Genomic DNA, 23,423 nt, shown 5'->3' with positions numbered 1-23,423 from the left:
CACCTGAGTGATACAGGAATTAGGCATCTATATCCAGGTTCCCCACAATCCAAAGTAAATCCTTATCTTGGTCTAATGGTTTGAACAATCAATTACTTGACAAGCACTTAAAGAGTGCCTACAAAGAATTAGTCACTGCATCAGGCACAGAGAAGATGTAGTCCTACCCTTGCGTTGCTCACAGCCCAACTGGTGAAAAAGCCAAGTACACAAACAATGAGACGACAACTAACAATTCCAGAGCAGAAGTGTATAAAATGCTTCTCCCTCTCAGTGTATTCACCATCAGGGACTCTGTGTAAGCTCCATGAGGGCACTGGTTTTGTGTCTGTTTTCTTCAGTTCTTACAACCAGTGCCGGGTACTCAATAAAGATAAGGCTGATGATCTGAACATACATCTTCTCAATGTGGCTTCTGCTGTATTGACTTCCAGTGTCCACCCATGTCTAGCTCTTCTCTCCTTCTGGGAATAGAGCAGGATTATACTCCCCATCACCCCTGCAGTTAGATATGGTCTTGTGACTAGTTTTGGCCAATGGGCTGAAGGCAGAATTGACATGTATTCCTTCTAGAGAATAAATAAAGGCTTTATGTTTCACAGCTCAGTGGTGGGCCAAATCTGGTCCACTGCCTGCTATTGTGAATAAGGCTTTATTGGAACATGCTCATTTACTTACATATCTCTCCATCCTAATGAGAAGCTGGGAAAACATAAGGCCTGCAAAACCTAAAATATTTACAATCCAGACCTTAAAAAAATATTTGTTGACTCCTGCTCTAGATAGCTGTGGAAGACTGTTGCACAATGAATTTGTATATCCCAGTATCCATGCCCTTGTGTAGTACCTTCCCATACTGACATTGGGCGTGGCTATGTGACTTTCTTCAGCTAACATGACATCAGCAAGTAAGAATCTTCATACAGCTTGCTTATTGGGGTTTTCCCACTTGCCACCCTGGGCTAGCCTCCGTAAGGAGGACAGACAACATGGTGAGAGCAACACCCAGACTTCCCAGCTGAACCCATACCTCAGCCAACTCTCCAGGTGAATGCAAATGCATGACTAATCCCAGGCTCATCCTGCAGAAAAGTCACTTGGCCACTTCCTCAGAATCATAAGAAGTTGTTAATCACTCTTCTTTTAAGCCAGTAGGTTCTGGGGTGGTTAGTTACAAGGGGGTAAATACGAGATGATGGACTTTCCATCAACCTGGGTCCCTGAGTGACCATGTAGAACAAAACCCCCTGAAGACACACACTAGGCATTTAGCATGAACAAGAAGTAAGTTCTAGGCTTATGATAGGCAGCATAACTGAGCTTATATTACTAATATAGATATTGGTGATAGAAGTAGTGTTCTAACAAAATCCTACAATATGAGACCCTGGCTTAATGGTCAGACAGTAGAAATCGATATTGAAAGCTATAAAAATGGGCATATATATTTTGAAGTGGTAAGATATTCAGTAAAACTGTTGCTTGAGATGACTTGGGAGGTAGATCATAAAATTAATAAATCTGTAGCTCTAGAAGATGAGGTCTGAAAACCAAACATCAGTGGTGTTATGTTGGCTGCTGTTGCCTGTGTCTGGAACACTACATTTTGTTTTATGAAGAGATGAGCTCAGGAAAGAATTGGCCAGGTTGCAAATAAAAATGGGAGATAATAGAGAGATTCCAGAAATTTAGAACCTTGCAAAGTTAGAAATACTTTTAAACCTACTATGGTCTGAATGTGTTCCCCCAAAATTCATACGCTGAAATTCTAGTCCCCCAGTGTGATGATATTAGAAGGCAGCGCCTTTGGAATGCGATTAGTGTCCTTATTAAAGAAGCCTGAGGCCAGGGACAGTGGCTCATGCCTGTAATCTCAGCACTTTGGGAGGCTGAGGCGGGTGGAGGCAGGAGTTCAGGATCAGCCTAACCAACACATGGTAAAACTTCATCTCTCCTAAAAATACAAAAATTAGCTGGGCGTGGTGGCGGGTGCCTGTAATCCCAGTTACTCGGGAGGCTGAGGCAGGAGAATTGCTTGAACCCAGGAGGCGGAGGTTGCAGTGAGCCGAGACTGGGCCATTGTACTCTATCCAGCCTGGGCAACAAGAGTGAAATTCCCTCTCAAAAAAAAAAAAAAAAAAAAAAAACCTGAGAAACCCCTCATCGCTTCCATCATGTGAGGTTACAGTGAAAAGATGGTCATCCATGAACTAGGAAGTGAGTCCTCACCAGATACCGAATCTGCCAGTACCTTGATGTTGGACTTGCTAGACTCCAGAACTGTGACAATATGTTTCTGTTGTTTATAAACTACCAGTCTGAGATATTTTGATATAGCAGCCTGAACAGACTAAGATAAAGCCTCAAACAGCAAGGTTTAAAATTAGAAAGCCTCTGAACACAAAGGCAGATTAACACTCAGCCTTAAGACTGACTATAGGCAACACACTGTTGAAACTTCTTAACTGTTATATTGACTTGGAAGAAAATGCAGATCAAGGGTATAACTTTCCTGGAGAAGCTCTCTTAAATCCAGAGAGGAAGGAAGCAAGTAAGCAAATAAATGTGTCTTATGGACCATGGATATGGTTCCTGGCACAGGGAATTTTCTGGAACCAAATAGGTAAGAAGTCTACTAAGTTGAGAAATTACCACTGCCCTATACACTCACGAACCTGGACTAAAAAAGACTGTAATTATTTGAGATGCAATACAAACTTCAAGTGGCCAAGGAAGATCTCCCAGAGGGTGGAGCCAGGAACCTGAAGGATAATCATAAGAGCTCCTTCAAGATTAGAAACAGGGCCGGGCGTGGTGGCTCACACCTGTAATCTCAGCACTTTAGGAGGCTGAGGCGGGTGGATCACGAGGTCAGGAGATCGAGACCATCCTGGCTAACACAGTGAAACCCCGTCTCTACTAAAAAAGACAAAAAAATTAGCTGGGCATGGTGGTGGGTGCCTGTAGTCCCAGCTACTCCCCACTTCGGGACGCTGAGGCAGGAGAATGGCGTGAACCCAGGAGGTGGAGCTTGCAGTGAGCCGAGATCACGCCACTGCACTCCAGCCTGGGCAACAGAGCGAGACTCCGTCTCAAAAAAAAAAAAAAAAAAAAAAAAAGATTAGAAACAGTACTCAGTGAAAGCTGATTTCTTGCTTCCAGGGTATACACCCCATAATATGTGCCCAGAAAACTTTCAGAATTGCCATAGGCAAGAGACTGCTGTATGTCTGTCATTCTTCCCCCTTCCACAGTGGAGGGGTTATTACTGTTACCCTCTCCTATAAAATGGCAGGGAAATGGGGAACAGGTAAGTCCACAGGTCTCCAGATCAAAGGGTGTCACATCCAGACTGAGCATCGCTCAGAAGTGCTGGACTTCAAGTGTGATGGAGTGACTGCTTCCAACCTTGGGGGGAAGATTTGTTCTGTGTGTGGGGAAAAAAAATGATAAATGACTGATGGCCAAGAGGATTTTTTTTCCAGCTGTTTGTTATCACAGAATAACCCAGCCAGTCCTGATCAATGTCATCATTTGGTTCTTTTTTATTTCTTCACTTCACTAGCAGGGTGAGGTGGGGTGGTGTAGAAGGCTCTAGGTGACATATACTAAGAGACTCACTGTTTTACCATTTGAATCTGTGTTAGAGTTCTTTAGTAAGCAAGACACTATCATATTTATTTTTTGAGACAGGGTCTCACTCTGTTACCAGGATGGAGTGAAGTGACACGATCATGGCTCACTGCAACCTCCGCCTCCTTGGGCTCGGTTGATCCTCCCACCTCAGCCTCCCGAGTAGCTGGGATTACAGGCGTTTGCCACCATGTCCAGCTAAGTTTTGTATTTTTCGTAGTGACAGAATTTTGCCATGTTGCCCATGCTGGTCTCAGACTCCTGGGCTCAAGCAATCTGCCTGTCTTGGTCTCCCAAAGTCCTGGGATTATAGGCATGAGTCTCTGTGCTCAGCCCCATCGTACATATGTTAGGTCTAAGAAAACCATTTGAGGCCTGGATACTGGTTTCTACTTAGTACAATATCTTCTATGACAATTACAAACAAGAAGCATTTTAATATAACTTGCGCTTTTCTATCTACTCAGTTATCTTTATTTGAATGATTATATGTAACAAATATTTTTTACAATTATAACAATTTTACTAAGTAAATTAATTACAAGGTGACAAAATATTTGTTGTGTTTTTTTTAAAAACAGAGACAGGTTTCACTCTGTCAACCAGGCTGGAATGCTGTGGTGTGATCACAGCTCACTGCAGCCTCCAGCTCCTGGGCTCAAGTGATCCTCCCATCCTGAGTAGTTGGGAATAGAGGTGCGCACCACCATGCTTGGTGATTTTTTAAAAAAAATTTTTCTGTAGAGACAGGGGTTCTCGCTATGTTGCCCAGGCTGGTCTCAAACTCCTGGGCCCAAGTGATCCTCCCGCCTCGGTCTCCTGAAGTGTTGGGATTATAGGCATGAGCCACTGCACCTGGCCCCCTACTTTTGAACATTTAAGTTGAAGATAGTATCACACTCATCTTTTGCTGCAAGTTGATATGTCTAAACTGATCTGAAAACATGCTACTTAGGCATTTTATTTGTGCAGCTGACTTTCGGTTAAAAGTCATTTCTCACAAAAAATTTCATCCCCCATTTTCGGAAGGAATAAATTTAAAATGTACTACTGATATCTCTATATAAGTAGTTTGTAAAAGAGTATCTTAAGTAGGAAACCATGCTATGGAAGAATTATAGACTTAGACTTTGAAAGGTGGGAAGAAGCGATTGAACCCTGGCCTGTAGAGGGGGAACAGGAGTGAAACAGGGCCTGCTTGGTCTCAGGTGGAGGTCTGTTTTAAGCAACCTAGTGGACTGGGTTCTCTTCTCTGGGCTGGAGTCTGTGTTTTAGGAATCATTTGTGGGGTGGTTATAGAGAGAGACTTGAGAGTGGAGAGGCTGACAATGGAGAGACCTGTTAAGGTACTATTGCTAAAAGCTGGGAGAGAGATGATGAACCAAAGGCCTGAAGCAGACCCTGGTCACAGAGGGAAGGGGCAGATTCCAGAGACGACCCTGGTCACAGAGGGAAGGGGCATATTCCAGAGACGTTTCTGAGGTATTTCTGACAGAAGCTGGTGGCCTACTGGATGTGTGGAGGATCAGAAAGAAAGGAAGACACTGGGAAGCAGTAGGCAGAAGGCAGGCTGGGAAACCACACAGTCCTGGGTTTGAATCCCAGGACCATTTATCCTGAGCAAGTTCACCTCTCAGAGCTTTGGGTAGCATCTACTTTTAAAGGATGTGACAGGGACAAATGACTATACCTGTAGAGACCTTGAGATAAAACAGGCATTCAATATTATCTGAATCCACTGTATTTATGGTTTTTGTACTGGGAAAACAGGGATGACATTAACTGATGCAGAGACTCCAGAAGAAGCTGGCTTGGGGTAAGAAAAATGATCATCTTGGTTTCTGATGTGTTGATTTCAGATGCTTGTAGGATTTTCAGGCTGAGATGTCTAGTGGGAAGGCAAAAACACAGATTTGCATACTGGGAGTAATGTGGGGGCCGGAAATCAATTTCTGGGAGTGACTGGTGATAGGCAGTAGCTAAAGGTATGAGGTGAATTAGATATCCAAGAGAAGAAAGGAAGATGAATTTCTAAGTTGATCAAGGTAGGAAGGATCAGATAGAGATGAAAAGAAAACAGTAGGTATTCTGGATGTAACTTTTTCCCACTGTATACTTTTTGAAAAACATCTTAGGGAAATCACTACTCCTGAGTATCTTTGGAAACAGTTGTGACTCATCCAGAACAAACTGTAAACACATAGAAGACTCTAGACCAGGGCACCTAGCAGACATTCAGAAGTCAGTGCCAACTTGCTGGTAGCTGTTCGACTGTGCCCTGGAGTACTGGGAAGGTGAGCAAAATAAGCAAGAAGTCAAAATACCTGCATTACACATTTTATAAATCAGACATTCACCTGCATTGACTTTTTTTCTTTATAAAAATTCCTTAATGGAGGGTAGAGATAACTCTGAAAATTACTACCTGCTGCTTTAAGCTTCAGTGTTCAAGGTTACCTCTGTGTGATCTGCACCAAATGGAGAGATTACACATTTGAGTCCTGGTTCGTCAAGGCATTTAACAAAGTATGTTCTGATATTCTTGTAGATAATATCTTATACAGTATAGTTTAAAAGTGATTTTAAATGCATTTTCTTACTTAAGAAACATGGACTAGATGAGAGTAGAGTCTGGCTGAATGACCCCATGCATTCGGGGAGTGTCTAGTGATTCACTGCAGTATGTCGACCATGAACTTGTCCTGTTCAACATATTTATTAATGACCTGGACGAACATGTAGAATGCACGCTCACCACATCTATGGATGACATAAAGCTACCAGGGATACTTAATATGTTAGATGACAGCATCACAATTTTTTAAAAAGTGATTTCAACAAGCCGGACTAGGCCAATATCAACAAGACTTAATTTACTTGGGATAAATGTAAAGTCCTGTCTTTGGGTTCAAAAAGTCAACTGTATTGCAAGTCATATGATAAAGACCTGGGGGATGTGGTTGACCACAAGTTCAGTATAACAAACAGTCTGAACTCATTAATAAAAAGCTAACTCAATCTTTTACTTTATTAATGGAAGCATAGGGAGGTAATAGCTGGTTAGACCACATTTGGAATACTGTGTGTAATTCCGGCTGCCAGATATTTAAAAGGGAACATAACACCTAGAGTGTTCACATAGGGTAACTGTGGTGATGGGTGTGGAAATTGCATTTACTGAAGGAATGATTCAAGGAACCAGAAATGTTTGGCCTGGATAAGGGAACACTTAGGAAAGATGTTGGAGCTGCCTTCAAATAATTGTAGCGTTGCTGTATTTGAGGGGAAATAAAGAGTCTGTGATGTCCCAGACGGCAAAACAAAGATGAATGAACGGATGCTACAGAGTAATAGTTTTCAGATTGATACAAGAGAAAATTTCTCATAGCCACCACTGGATAAGTTATGACTATTACACTGGGAGCCTTCTGGGGTGAGATGTCATAGAAGGGATTCTTGCATTAGGTAAATGGGGAGATTAGAAAATCTCTTCTATCCTGTGCTTTGATGAACTTTCAGGCAGCTAGTATTTGTAGCCAGGGCAAGACTTCAGAGGACAGACAAGTGGCCTGAGCCTGGTGTAGGAAAAATAGGACTGGACCACATGGGAGCAGATTTAGGCTCCAGCTTGCTCCTGCTTAGTTGTAAGTCACCTAGCTGATTCCTCTTTAAGCCTCAAATCTCTCATCAGTAAATAAACATAAAAATTATCACCCTATCTTAGAATTTTTGCAGTGATCAAAGGTTTTATCTTCCCTTTACTGCATTTATTGGTTACTGAAGTCCTTGAAGGCAGGAATTATGCCTTATTTAGGGCAAAGGGCTTGGCACCTGATAGGTCCTCAGCAAAACTTTGAACAAATGAATAAAAGAATGGAGACTGTGCCTGTGAAACACTTGGTAAATGGCACAGAGCTGTAGAAACATGAAGGACTATCATTCTCTCCTCCCCACAAAACAATCCATTTGCGAAGAAACAGCAGTGACAATGACCCGACTATGAATGTCTGTTAAGAGTCAAAGATCATGAGAATTTAATGGATCTTTTCAGAAGGGAATTTACCTGCAAAGGGATCATTTAAATTCACTTTCTGGGGTTCAAACTACTCACTCTTTGCAGTTCAATGGCTCAGCAAGTACTTTTCATAATGCAATGACTTCCCATGACTCATAAGATAAAAACCAAAATCCCTGATAGGACCCACGGGGCCTTGCCAGGTTTGGTCTCTCATTGCCTCACCAGCTCCCTCTCCTACCCTCTGTCATCTGGTGCTACAGCCACACTGGCATTTAGTTCCCTAAAAGGACCACGTGCCCTCTGAACACTGAAGCTTCAAACATATTGCTCTTTCTACCTAGAAAGATTCCCTACTCTCTTGTCTAGGGAGAGCCTGTTCACCTTGAAGACACAGAGGCAAGGTCTCTCCATCAGAGACACCCTCCTTGACCTCTCAAACTTGTCTGCTGTACACCCACATAGCACAACTGTACCTTTCCTGCATAGCTCCTCGTAGTGCTTATAATACAACTACCCATGAGATTATTTATTATCTATCTCCTCCACATGTAAACTTGAGGGCAGGGGCTGTGCTCCATTTTTGTTCAGTATATTTTACATGGTGCTAGTACCAAGTTATAATGTCTGGCATACATTAGGAACTCAGTATTTGTTGACTGAATGAATGAAGCAGGTTTCTCAATGTTGTTGGTAGTTAAGTGGTAACTACTATGTTTTCTTTGTTCCTTGTTTTGACTTTTTCAAAATAACATTGCCTAATTCTGACAAAAATAGTTTCTGAGTATCAGAAATTAAAATCCTATACACTATGATAGGAGTCTGAACTATTTTCCTGGTAGGATCAAAATTATGACTTAAAATTATCGGTGTAAACTTACTTTTATGACTTTATTTATTGAGCACCTAAAGACTGTTTTTGTCCTAAAGTCAGCCTACCACCAACTATCAAATCATGCGTATGAGCACCAGGTGCCACCTTCAGGTCTCTGGTTGAATAACCATGAGATGTCTTCTGACCAGGTGTGAGCCAAGGATCCAACCCCCAAAAGCACGCAGCAACTTTACAATCAGTATTCTGCAGCCTACATGTGAGCAGGTCTTCTCAATAACTCTTGGTCCAAAGAATACTCTGTGAGATTATACAACTCCTCTGTGCTTATTTCCTCATGCAATCCATTTCAAAATTCTACAACATGAGACTATCTTATCTACACAACGGAAGCAGAGGGCTTGACTGAAAAAAGTTAAAGGAGTTTTCTTCCTTGCAGCATAATGGGCATTTTATGGTGTTTTGATTTTGCTTGTTAGGTCAGCTTTGAAATACACAGACCAAGGGCTGAGGAAGGTTCCTGGAAGACAAACTCCCTCCTCCAGAAGGACTGCTCCTTCCTTTCATCAGAGGACACAGCTCCCTTTGCTCCCCAGTGATTTATATGCCCTGGGATATTACTGAGGAGATGTCAGTGAGGGTCTGAAACAAATCTTCCTCCAGAGTAGGAAGTAAACCATGGTCTGCAGGACATATGGCACACAGCTTCTAAAAGATTAATGGGAACATGAGATTGCTGGGTCCTCAGACCACAATGATAAGGGTGTTGGAAAGAGCACCTCCTCTTAGCTTTGAAGTATCCCTGACTACAAAGTTTTGAGGAAATTTAGAGTGAATGGGAATCCCCAAAATAAGGTTTGACAGGAAGAATGTCTATCGTAAAGAATTCCTAAGTCAAATATAAGCAGGATTTCAAAAATCTTTAAACCCAGACAGGGGAGTTCAGGGACCCCTGAGAAGCTTGCAATATTTATTTTGTAAATTAATGAGACTGGGAGCATCTTCTGAGGCTGCATAGATCCCGTGGGTTTTCACTGTTCAGCCCCTGAGCACAGCTGACAGAAAGCATGCCCCTGAGTAGTTTGTGGCCACTACAAATGCAGGTCTCCAGGGTGAGTGTGGCCCTCCAGGCCACTCAGCCATCCCTTCCTCTGTCTCCAGCCAGGTCCTTCACCAGTTTCCACAGCTACTGCTCTTCCCAGACCCCTCCCTTTTTCCTTCTCCCCCTTAGCAGATCAGTCATTCCACACTTCACAAATACACTTCACAGGGGCTTTAATGAAATCTTGAGATGAGAAAGAATGTGCCAGGAGGACTGGGAAAGAGGGGGGGCAAGGAGTTTCATGTAAGGAAACAGCATGCATTGTGCTCAGAGCACTGGCTTTGCTGTCCGGTGAATCTGGATAAAATTCCAGGCCTTTTGCTTCCACTACATGCAAATTAGACCTAGGTACTTCTGGAGGTCTTAGTTTCTACTTCTCCCTCCGTGGAGATGATAGTCCCTAACTTGTATGGCTGTTGTCACGGTTAGATGAGAATGAACGTAAAGTGCTTAGAACAATGCCTCGTATGGAGTAAGTGATTATTCAATGATAACCATTATTATTACTGCAAATGCATTTATAACTTTAATATGTGGTTTGTCACCATTACAGTAGCCTACCTCAGAAGCTTGTTGCGAAGACCAAATGAACTAATAAATGTGAACGAACTTTTCAAAAAAGTATGGCACAATATTATTCACTCATAAAAACAAATGAAGTTCTGATCCATGCTAAAACATGAACGAACCTTGAGAACATTATGCTAGGTGAAATAAGCCAGACACAAAAGGATACATATTTTATGATTCTACTTATCTGAGATGCTTAGAGCAGGCAAATTCATGGAGACAGAGACAAAGAAGAAGAGAGCTACTAGGGGTTGGAGGAGGGGAGAATGGGAATTACTGCTTAGTGGGTACAGAGTTTCTGTTTGAAATGATAAAGAAGTTTCAGAAATAGTGGTGATGGTTATACAACACTGTAAGTATATTTAATGCCACTAAATTACACACTAACAAACAGTAAATTTTAAGTCCAGAAGAAAGGAAATGCTAAGTTCTTATGCTATTTTCAACAAAATTAGTATCACTAACATCCAGATGAAGACAGAAACAATTAAGACATTTTATCTGCTCAGGTTTTTAAACCTACTTCTATTTGTGGGGTTTTATGTAATAAAACTTCCATTTGTGGGGTTTTATGTAATAAAAATTAGTAATTTTAAAATACACATATTTATCCTAGTAATACACAAAAGAGGATTTGTATCATGACTATGCAAAAATCTGTACAGCTGAACTATGTTCTATCTAAATAAGCCTAACAATTTGATTTCCATTTCGACCTTGGATTAGATCCAAGATGGGCCTGCTTTTACTAAGTGCTCCTCTCTAGTCAATGGTTTTATAGTCTACTTTGCAGATACATGCTTGAGTTTGAGAATTTATAACTTAATGAGGATGTAAAAATGGATTCACATGCTCTTTCACACAAAGAAAAGATGTTCAGCATCTAGAAAATTACGTTTAAAAGTAGGCAACCAACAAAACCTCAGAAAAGGACATTTTTCTTTGGGTCTTGGCAGGAACACACGGCTCACTGACCTGTGTTCCCTGACTGTTGATGTCGATGGCATCACTCCACTCAGTTGTTACTTCATCTAGCAGTTCAACTCTCAAAAGGAGGCTCGGAAGTAAGTCTTTGGTCTTGCAGTCCGGATAACTGGAAATCTGATGATACAGTTCATGATGAATTGAGCACTCGGAGGGAATTTTTTTGCAATAAACCTCAAACTTCGGAATATCTGAAATTTTAAAAAAGGCATATCAGAATTAGCCCTTAAAGACAGAGACTTGGGGGACAGTAAACATAATGTGGCAAAAGAAACTTCTCAAAAAGAGATGATTAATACATCTATTTAAATATTTTTTTTCACAGGATCACAGGTAACTACTAAACCAAAAAACCCCAGAAAAAAAATACACATTTAGTATTATCTAAATTTGACATTATAAAACATACCTTTAATGTTTTCCTTTATAAGCACTGTTACTGGACATCTGTTGTGGATAATTACTCGAGGACTAGGGTCTTCTGAGAGGGTTAAGTAAGTCACTCCAAGGTGTTCTTGATATGTCAGCACTATAGCCCTAGAACAGAATCAAGTCAAATGACAGATATGTTTAGGAAAAAAAATGAATGCTTTCTCTCCTGGAACATGTTTATTTAGATTTGCAACATTCAGAACTTGAAAATATCTCTTTTATAACTCAGGGGAGCTTTCTTTTCTGACAATAGTAACATATTTATAATATTCATAAAATGTGAAAAAATACTTAAAAGCAAACAATAATTCTATCATCCAGAGAGAACTATAGCTAACCTTGTGCTAATATTTCCTGTTGTTCTTTTTCCCCCCAATGCATATGTGTGTTAAACTCCTTAGCCAGGCAGGGTACCTTCTTCTTCCTTAAAAGTGCTTGGTAGTCTGTGCATGGTGGCTCACGCCTATAATCCCAGCACTTTGGGAGCCAAGGCAGGAGGATTGCCTGAGCCCAGGAGTTCAAGACCAGCTTCAGCAAAAGGGCAAAACCCCATCTCTACAGCAAAATACAAAAATTAGCCAGGTGTGGTGGTGCACACCCAGCTACTTGGAAGGCTGAGGTGGGAGGAGGATGGCTGGAGCCTGGGAGGTTGGCTTAAGCCTGGGAGGTTGAGGATGCAGTGAGCCATGATTGTGCCACTGCACTCGAGCCTGGGCAACAGAGCAAGACCCTGTATCAAAAAAAAAAAAAAAAAAAAAAGCTGACCTGCTTTTCAAAGGACTACTAGAGAATTTGGGTGCTTGCTCTTTTTTCTAAAGGTAGGCAGGCTGATAATGTTTGCTGTCAATTTCCATATTCCCATCACACCTTAAAAAATGTACATTTTGATTAGCAGGAGCAAAGCTGTATTATTTGGAGTTAGAAAACCAACTGTGTGAGTACAGGTTGCCTTCTGTGATGAAGAGAGAGAAATTTTCCTATTTAGATTACAGACTACCACAAAGAATATTTCATTGAAGCAGGAAAAAAAAATTACTGTGAAGCCTAAATTACATGGAATGATTGTCAAAATTAATCAAAGAAATCAGATAATTTGCCAAATGTGGCCCTCAGCTGACTAAAAGGGGTCAATAATGCTCTAAAAAGCTTCCATTTGCCATCCGTCTTATTTGCCAGTGTGAGTACTTCCCAAAGATTGTATTTGTGTGAAATGTCAAAGTGAATGGTCCGTTAGCATTTGGTAAAAGCACATTAATACCACCATCTAATGTGTGCTATTGGTTGAATTGAGGGAAGGAAATAGATGAGGAGATGGGACAGCACGAAATAAATTCATTTTCAGAGTACAGTTCTTGGATAAACAGCAAAGTTCCTTTCCCAGCCTAATTTTAAAAGAGCTACGCGAGCCAACCTCAGATAATTTCTTTTTGATAGCCAAGAAGGCTGGGGCCAGGACTCAAGTATGGTACTTTCTGTCCAATATCTAGCTTAGTATTTATAGATAAGATTAAATTATACTGTAATTATCTGAATTTTAAGCTTAATTTCCAAATTAAGTTTAGTTTCAAATTTTGTTTTTTAAAAAATGTTTTGTTTATAGACATAAGTTCATATAACTTTCAAAAACACCCTTAAACTCACTATGCTTAACATCTCCAACCAGAATGTAAGGATAACCACTCCTCTACAGTGTAAGATGACAAATGTTTGTAAAATCAAGGATTTTGTGAATACTGTGAAAGAAGGAGGGATGTGTGAAGAACAGAACCTTGCCATTATGAATAACTTATTTAAAATATTACTATTATAAATCTCTCTTGTCTTTTAAAATGTTATATCAAAAGAGTTAGCATTGCTGAAATCTCAAAGCCTATAAATTCATAATCATGAAAATAAGGTACTTCTCATAAGGGCACAATATGTTTTCTTTTGCAGCTGTTATATATACTATAAATAAGTTATTCTTGAGAGCTGCAGAAGGGATATTTTACATGCAAAACAACCACATAATAGAAGTCCAGTATGAACAAACCATTATACATCTCTGGCTTGATTCTGTGGTTATTTGCATAACTGGTAATCGGTCATTGGAGCAACTTGTGTGCAGGAACAACCACAGAACAGAGTCTTCTGTGACTTGTGTTTATCTAAGTTATCTCTCTTAATGACTTTTTGAGAAAAATTCCATTTTGAAGTAAAGTATAATATGGGAAAAGAAAAAGGTTTTCCAACTTGACTTGCTCCTATTTTAACCCTTATTTCCTATAATTTTATGGAGGCTAAGAACTCACAACAGGTAATTTTTTCATTATGATATGATCTTTTCATACGATGCTATTTGTATGATCATACATATGATCTTTTCATATAATGACATTCTGTGGTACAAGTACCATCATTTCCCCCCAGCGTAAGCTCCATAAGGGGAAAAATCTCTTAAGTAGTATGCTGGGACAAGCCATATGTGATCACAACACTTGACTCACTGTATACAATGTCTAGAAGTCATTAAAAATAAAGCCTAGTATTACATATGGGGAGCACTACAACCATTCTCTCTCTCTTGGCATCTAGATGAACAGCTAGACTGACAAGCAAAGAAGAAAGACATTTATACAAACATAAAATACCTGGTACAGAATCCATTTTCCCGGAAATTCCCAAGGGGTACTGCCACACTCTGTCTGGGAAACTCTGGTCTAACTATAGCTGGCAGGCTCCAGCACTGTGAGCTGTCAGCACCTGGGGCAGGAGAAAAGCCCAGCATGATCTGTTTCTGAAGCAGGGATGCATCCAGCACTGACTGACTAATGGCAGGCATCAAGTCCCAGCAAGGAAGGGAGCTGGATTTCATAGCAGGCTGCTCTCCACCTGGGCAAATGCTAAAAGTAGCACTGTCTGGAACATGAAAATACTAAAAAAAAAAATGCAGAGAGCACATTAGCTACAGTAATACAGCAGAATTAGACTTTTTAAAGCATATCTTCTTTTCTTTTCTTTTTTTTGAGACAGTCTCACTCCATCACGCAGGCTGGAGTACAGTGGCACCATCTCGGCTCACTGCAGCCTCTGCCTCCCGGGTTCAAGCAATTCTCATGCCTCAGTCTCCCAAGTAGCAGGGACGACAGGCACACGCCACCACGCCCGGCTAATTTTTGTATTTTTAGTAGAGATGGGGTTTCACTATGTTGGCCAGGCGGGTCTCAAACTCCTGACCTCAAGTGATCCACCCACGTCAGCCTCCCAAAGTGCTGGGATTATAGGTGTGAGCCACCACGCCCGGCCCCGTAAAGCACATCTTCTAAGACACCATCTATAACTATGTATTTTCAGAAAAAGGCTGGGTTGGGGACATGGGAATATTATGAATCCTGTTTCCATGAGAATGTCCTAATGAAAAAATTAGAAGCAGTGAGAACACCATGGATGCTCAAGTCCGTTATACAAAATGGCGTAGTACTTGTACATAACCGTGCCATCCTTCAGTATAATTTAAGTAATCTCTGTATTACTTGTAATACTTGATAACATATAAATGCTATGTAAACAATTGTTATATTGTATTTTAAAATGTGTATTTTAAAATAGTAGTATTGTTAGTTTATTTCTTCCTGAATATTTTTGGTCCATGTTTCGTGGAATCCATAGCTATGGAACCTACGGAGACAGAGGGCTGACTTTAGCACAATGCATTATAAGCTTAAAAGTATAAGACTTTTATCCTATTTGATTAATTTAATATAATTTTTAGGAGCTGAAAGTAGGAGGTAAAAGGGCAGACAAAGGTAAAGAAAGATAATACTTTCCTATAAGACAGTTTCAATAGCATAAAACAATAACATACCACTTAACATTTTCTGTTTTTAAGTTCTCTTAAAACCTCTCCTTACGGCTGGGTGCCAGTGGCTTATGTCTGTAATCCTAGCAATTTGGGAGGCTGAGGCAGGTGGATCATGAGGTCGGGAGTTTGAGACCAGCCTGGCCAACATGGTGAAACCCCATTTCTACTAAAAATACAAAAATTAGAGGGAGTGGTGGTGGACACCTGTAATCCCAGCTACTCATGAGGATGAGGCAGGAGAATTGCTTGAACCCAGGAGGCAGAGGTTGAAGTGAGCTGAGATCGTGCCATTATACTCCAGCCTGGGTGGCAGGGTGAGACTCCATCTCAAAAACAAACAAACAAACAAACAAAAAACTGATTCCTGGGCAAGTTGGCTGAATAGGAACAGCTCCGGTCTGCAGCTCCCAGCGAGATCAACACAGAAGGTGGGTGGTTTCTGCATTTCCAACTTAGGTATGTGGCTCATCTCACTGGGACTGGTTAGACAGTGGGTACAGCCCAAGGAGGGTGAGCAGAAGCAGGTTGGGGAGTCGCCTCACCTGGGAAGCACAAGGGATCAGGGAACTCCCTCCCCTCGCCAAGGGAAGCCATAAGGGACTGTGCCGTGAGGGACGGTGCTATCTAGCCCAGATACTATGCTTTTCCCAGGGTCTTTGCAACCCACAGACCAGGAGATTCCCTCCGGTGCCTATACCACAAGGGCCTTGGGTTTCAAGCACAAAACTGGGCAGCCGTTTGGGCAGATACTGAGCTAGCTGCAGGAGTTTCATTTTGTACACCAGTGGCGCCTGGAACGCCAGTGAGACAGAATCATTCACTCCCCTGGAAAGGGGGCTGAAGCCATGGAGCCAAGTGGTCTTACTTAGCGGATCCCACCTCCACGGAGCCCAGCAGGCTGAGATCCGCTGGCCTGAAATTCTCACTGCCAGCACAGCAGTCTGGAGTCGACCTGGGATGCTCGAGCTTGGTCGGGGGAGGGGAATCCACCATTACTGAGGATTGAGTAGGCAGTTTCCCCTCACAGTGTAAACAAAGCCTCCAGGAAGTTCGGACTGGGAAGAGCCCACCACAGCCCCGCAAAGCCACTGTGGCCAGACTGCCTCTCTAGATTCCTCCTCACTGGGCAGGGCATCTCTGAAAGAAAGGCAGCAGCCCTAGTCAGGGGCTTATAGATCAAACTCCCATCTCCCTGGAACAGAGCACCTGGGGGAAGGGGCGGATGTGGGCGCAGCTTCAGCAGACTTAAACATTACTGCCTGCCAGCTCTGAAGAGAGCAATGAATCTCCCAGCACAGTGATCAAGCTCTGTTAAGGGACAGACTGCCTCCTCAAGTGGGTCCCTGACCCCTGAGCCTCCTGATGCAGAGACACCTCCCAGCAGGGGTCAACAGACACCTCATACAGGAGAGCTCCAACTGGCATCTGGTGGGTGCCCCTCTGGGATAAAGCTTCCAGAGGAAGGAACAGGCAGAAATCTTTGCTGTTCTGCAGCCTCTGCTGGTGATACCCAGGCAAACAGGGTCTGAGGTGGACCCCCAGCAAACTCTAGCAGAACTGCAGAAGAGGGGCCTGATTATTAGAAGGAAAACCAACAAACAGAAAGCAATAGCATCAACATCAACAAAAAGGACAACCACGCAAAAACTCCATCTGAAAGTCACCAGCATCAAAGACCAAAGGTAGATAAATCCATGAAGATGAGGAAAAACCAGCACAAAAAGGCTGAAAATTCCAAAAACCAGAATACCTCTTCTCCTCCAAAGGATCACAACTCCTCACCAGCATGGGAACAAAACTGGATGGAGAATGAGTTTGACAAAGTGACAGAAGTAGGCTGCAGAAGGTGGGTAATAACAAACTCCTCCGAGCTAAAGGATCATGCTCTAACCCAATGCAAGGAAGTTAAGAACCTTGATGAAAGGTTAGACGAATTGCTAACTAGAATAACCAATTTAGAGAAGAACATAAATGACCCGATGAAGCTGAAAAACACAGCACGAGAACTTTGAGAAGCATACACAAGTATCAACAACCGAATTGATCAGGTGGAAGAAAGGATATCAGAGATTGAAGATCAACTTAATGAAATAAAGCATGAAGACAAGATTAGAGAAAAAAGAATGAAAGGAACAAACAAAGTCTCCAAGAAATATGGGACTATGTGAAAAGACCAAACCTACATTTGATTGGTGTACCTGAAAGTGACGTGGGAGAAAGGAACCAAGTTGGAAAACACACTTCAGGATATTATCCAGGAGAACTTCCCCAACCCAGCAAGACAGGCCGACATTCAAATTCAGGAAATACAGAGAACACCACAAAGATACTGCTCAAGAAGAGCAACCCCAAGACACATTATTGTCAGATTCACCAAGGTTGAAATGAAGGAAAAAATGTTAAGGGCAGCCAGACGGAAAGATGAGGTTACCCACAAAGGGAAGCCCATCAGACTAACAGCAGATCTCTCTACAGAAACCTTACAAACCAGAAGAGAGTGGGGGCCAGTATTCAACATTCTCAAAGAAAATGTTTCAATCCAGAATTTTATATCCAGCCAAACTAAGCTTCATAAGTGACGGAGAAATAAAATCCTTTACAGATGAGCAAATGCTGAGGGATTTTGTCACTACCAGGCCTGCCTTACAAGAGCTCCTGAAGGAAGCACTAAATATGGAAAGGAAAAACCAGTACAAGTCACTGCAAAAACAAACCGAAATGTAAAGACCATCAACACTATGAAAAAACTGCACCAACTAATGGGCAAAATAAACAGCTAGCATCATAACGACAGGATCAAATTCACACATAACAATATTAACTTTAAATGTAAATGGGCTAAATGCCCCAATTAAAAGGCACAGAGAATGAATTGGATAAATAGTCAAATTGGATAAAGAGTCAAGACCCATTAGTGTGCTGTATTCAGGAGACCCATCTCATGTGCAAAGACACACATAGGCTCAAAATAAAGGGATGGAGGAATATTTACCAAGCAAATGGAAAGAAAAAAAAAAAAAAAAAAAAAAGCAGGGGTTGTAATCCTACTCTCTGATAAAATAGACTTTAAACCAACAAAGATCGAAAAAGACAAGGGCATTACATAATGGTAAAGGGATCAATGTAGGTAGAGCTAACTATCCTAAATATATATGCACCCAATACAAGAGCACCCAGATTCATAAACCAACTTCTTAGAGACCTACAAAGAGACTTAGACTCCCACATAATAATAGTGGGAGACTTTAACACCCACTGTCAATATTAGACAGATTAATGAGACAGAAAATTGACAAGGACATTCAGGACTTGAACTCGGCTCTGGACCAAGTAGACCTAATAGACATCTATAGCACTCTCTACCTCAAATCAACAAAATATACATTATTCTCAGCACCACCTAGCACTTATTTTAAAATTGACCACATAATTGGAAGGGAAACACTCAACAAATGCAAAGGAACAGAAATCATAACAAACAGTCTCTCAGACCACAGTGCAATCAAATTAGAACTCAGCATTAAGAAACTCACTAAAATCCACACAACTACATGGAAATTGAAGGACCTGCTCCTGAATGACTACTGGGTAACTAATGAAATTAAGGCAGAAATAAATGAGTTCTTTGAAACCAGTGAGAACAAAGACACAATGTACCAGAATCTTGGGGACACAGCTAAAACACTGTTAAGAGGGAAATTTATAGCACTAAATTCCCACATCAGAAAATGAGAAAGATCTAAAATCGACACCCTAACATCACAGTTAATAGAACTAGAGAAGCAAGAGCAAACAAATTCAAAAGCTACCAGAAGACAAGAAATAACTAAGATCAGAGTAGAACTGAAGGTGATAAAGACACAAAAAACCCTTAAAAAAAAATCAATGAAACCAGGAGCTGTTTTTTTTTTAAAGATCAACAAAATAGATAAGACTGCTAGCCAGACTAATAAAGAAAAGAGAGAAGAATCAAATAGACAAAATAAAAAACGATAAAGGGGAGATCACCACTGATCCCACGGAAATACAAACTACCATCAGAGAATACTATAAACACCTCAATGCAAATAAACTAGAAAATCTAGAAGAAATGGATGAATGCATGGGCACATACACTCTCCTAAGACTAAACCAGGAAGACGTCAAATACCTGAATAGATCAATAACAAGTTCTGAAATAGAGACAGTAATTAATAGCCTACCAACAAAAAATGCCCAGGACCCTATGTATTCACAGTCAAATTCTACCAGAGGTACAAAGAGGAGGCAGTATCATTCCTTCTGAAACTATTCCAAACAATAGAAAAAGAGGGACTCCTACCTAACTCATTTCATGAGGCCAGCATCATCCTGATACCAAAACCTGGCAGAGACACCACAAAAAAAGAAAATTTCAGGCCAATATCCCTGATGAACATTGATGCGAAAATCCTCAATAAAATACTGGCCAACCGAATCCAGCAGCACATTAAAAATCTTATCCACCAAGATCAAGTCGGCTTCATCCCTGCAAGGCAAGACTGGTTCAACACACACAAATCAATAAATGTAATCCATCACATAAAAAGAACCAATGACCAAAACCACAATTATCTCAATAGATGCAAAAAAGGCCTTTGATAAAATTCAACACCCTTCATGCTAAAAACACTCAATAAACTAGGTATTGGTGGAACATATCTCAAAATAATAAGAGCTATTCATGACAAACCCACAGCCAGTATCATACTGAATGGGCAAAAGCTGGAAGCGTTCCCTTTGAAAACCATCACAAGACAAAGATGCCCCCTCTCAGCACTCCTATTCAACATAGTATTGGAAGTTCTGGTTAGGTGAATCAGGAAAGAGAAAGAAATAAAGAGTATTCAAATAGGAAAAGAGGGAGTCAAATTGTCTCTGTTTGCAGATGGCATGATTGTATATTTAGAAAATCCCATCGTCTCAGCCCAAATCTCCTTAAGCTGATAAGCAACTTCAGCAAAGTCTCAGGATACAAAATCAATGTGCAAAAATCAGAAGCATTCCTATATGCCATTAACAGACAAACAGAGAGCCAAATCATGAGTGAACTCCCATTCACAATTGCTACAAAGAGAATAAAATACCTAGGAATCCAACTTACAAGGGATCTGAAGAACCTCTTCAAGGAGAACTACATGCCACTGCTCAACAAAATAAAAGAGGACACACACAAATGGTAAAACATTCCATGCTTATGCATAGGAAGAATCAATATTGTGAAAATGACCATACTGCCCAAAGTAATTTATAGATTCAATGCTATACCCATTAAGCTACCACTGACTTTCATCACAGAATTAGAAAAAACTACTTTAAACTTCATATGGAACCAAAAAAGAGCCCACATTGCCAAGACAATCCTAAGCAAAAAGAACAAAGCTGGGAGCATCATGCTGACTTCAAACTATATTGCAAGGCTATAGTAACCAAAACAGCATGGTACTGGTACCAAAACAGATATATAGAACAATGGAACAGAACAGAGGCCTCAGAAATAACACCACACATCTACAACCATTTGATCTTTGACCATCTGATCTTTAACAAGCAAGGGGGAAAGGATTCCCTATTTAATAAATGGTGTTGGGAAAACTCACTAGCCATATGCAGAAAACTGAAACTGGATCCCTTTCTTACACCTTATACAAAAATTAACTCAAGATGGATTAAAGATTTAAACTAAGACCTAAAACCATAAAAACCCTAGAAGAAAACCTAGGCAATACCATTCAGGACATAGGCATGGGCAAAGACTTCATGACTAAAACACCAAAAGCAATGGCAACAAAAGCCAAAATTGACAAATGGGATCTAATTAAACTAAAGAGTGTCTGCACAGCAAAAGAAACTATCATCAGAGTGAACAGGCAACCTACAGAATGGGAGAAAAATTCTTGCAATATATCCATCTGACAAAGTGCTAATATCCAGAATCTACAAGGAACATAAACAAATCTACAAGAAAAAAACAAACAACCCCATCAGAAAGTGGGCAAAGGATATGAACAGACACTTCTCAAAAGAAGACATTTACGTGGTCAACAAACATGAATAAAAGCTTATCATCACTGGTCATTAGAGAAATGCAAATCAAAACCACAATGAGATACCATCTCACATCAGTTAGAATGGCAGTCATTAAAAAATCAGGAAACAACAGATGCTAGAGAGGATGTGGAGAAATAGGAACACTTTTACACTGTTGGTGGGAGTGTAAATTAGTTCAACCATTGGAACACACTGTGGCAATTCCTCAAGGATCTAGAACTAGAAAAACCATTTGACTCAGCAATCCCATTACTGGGTATATACCCAAAGGATTATAAATCATTCTACTATAAAGACACATGCACATGTGTGTTTATTGCAGCACTATTCACAATAGCAAAGACTTGGAACCAACCTAAATGCCCATCAGTGATAGACTGGATAAAGAAAATGTGGCACATATACAGCACAGAACACTATGCAGCCATAAAAGAGAATGAGTTCATGTCCTTTGCAGGGACATGGATGAAGCTGGAAACCATCATTCTCAGCAAACTAACACAGGAACAGAAAACTAAACACCGCATGTTCTTGCTCATAAGTGGGAGTTGAACAATCAGAACACATGGGCACAGGGAGGGGGACATAACACACCAGGGTCTGTCAGGGAGCAGGGGGAAAGGGAAGGGAGAAATACCTAATGTAGATGTCGGGTTGATGGGTGCAGCAAACCACCATGGTACATGTATACCTATGTAACAAACCTGCATGTTCTACACATGTATCTCAGAACTTAATTAAAATTAAATTTAATTTAATTTTAAGTATAATTAAAAAAAAAAAAAAGGAAAACATCTAAGAGGCAATGGAGAGAGAGAAAAAACAAACTCTCCTCTCAAAATATAACTATTCATTTTAACTGTACAAAGAACTGAAATTTAGATTTATTTTCCATATATTCTGCCATCAAGATGTTAACATAAATGAGCTAGTACATTTCTACATTTATTCTCCTCAAAACCACAGAGCTCACTGCTCGCAGATCCACGGCTCAGTTAGGCCCTAGCCTTTTGCCTGCATGTCTCCCCCAGGCACTGCAGCCTGTGAGACAGATGTGCTTTTCCATGTGACCCAGGAGCCAGTCCTCAGGACTATGTGTCTGCTTGTAGGAGTCTAGTGAGCATGCTAGAGGACTGGGCTGGAGCCTCTGTGCAGATGGGGCACAGGCAGGACTAATCCAGCAGTGTGTCAGGGCCTCCTTCTTGGTAGGATTTCTGCTCATTAATTACCTTGGAAGCAGTGACCATGACATTCATGGTTTTAATTACAACAAAAATAAGTGAATTTCTCTTTACCTATGTTCAGGGTTAGCTTTTCATTTGCTGTAGGTTAAAGAGAAGTTGATCCTATTTATTGTTTCTTTATCAAAACTTAGACAAAAGAATCATGTTATGATTTGCTTACCTCCTTTCCAGAAAGGGGACTGGAGACAGATAGCTGTGGTTTATAAAATATTTGATATGGTGTATTGTTGATTATTGTAGTCTTGTCTTCAATCTGAATAATTTGTATACCTTGCTGTACCGTGGAGGAAATGCAGAACTGACATAACTACAAGATAATTGAGAAAAAAGTAATTTTGACAATACTGTAAGGCATATTAAAATCTCTTGAGTACTCCTAAAAGGTTATTTTATCTAATTGTCTACCAGGACAGTACCAATTTTACCGTTTTTTTTCCCCAGAATATTTAATGGTGTTCCTTTCAGTCTCAGAAATGTTCTGGCTCCTGTTGGTATTCAGTCTACAACATGGTGCTTTAGCAACCCCGTTACTTTTGCTGCTGTTATGTAGTGACAGATAAAAGACTTGTTTTCCGCTTGTTTGACCAATAACATCATAAAGTGTTTATTTAGAAAGCAGGTATATGTAAATAAATGCCACTCATCTTGGCAGAATTCCACCCAGCCTCCCTCCTCCTCCTCCTCCTTATGGTCTCCCAGCA

General features: G+C 40.8%; 1 protein-coding gene across 34 annotated transcripts in view; it reads right to left on the bottom strand.

Moving 5' to 3' along the window:
- Positions 1–23,423, bottom strand: part of VPS13B (vacuolar protein sorting 13 homolog B) — an 857,597-nt gene that overhangs the window by 30,444 nt on the left and 803,730 nt on the right. For all 34 annotated transcript variants that reach the window (XR_012416558.1, XM_073999176.1, XM_073999180.1 and 31 more), the window contains 4 exons: positions 22,883–23,029; positions 14,199–14,482; positions 11,546–11,673; positions 11,128–11,327 (listed from right to left, as the gene is read on the bottom strand). Coding sequence is in view for 33 of the 34 variants with exons in the window: in XM_073999176.1 (XP_073855277.1) it covers positions 11,128–11,327; positions 11,546–11,673; positions 14,199–14,482; positions 22,883–23,029 (759 nt within the window). In the remaining variant the exon portion in view is untranslated. The remainder of the gene's footprint in view (positions 1–11,127; positions 11,328–11,545; positions 11,674–14,198; positions 14,483–22,882; positions 23,030–23,423) is intronic.

This window comes from Macaca fascicularis, chromosome 8, assembly GCF_037993035.2.
Source record: "Macaca fascicularis isolate 582-1 chromosome 8, T2T-MFA8v1.1".
Taxonomy (NCBI): domain Eukaryota; kingdom Metazoa; phylum Chordata; class Mammalia; order Primates; family Cercopithecidae; genus Macaca; species Macaca fascicularis.
Note: the sequence above shows the minus strand (reverse complement) of the source record. Positions and strands in the feature narration are given on the sequence as shown.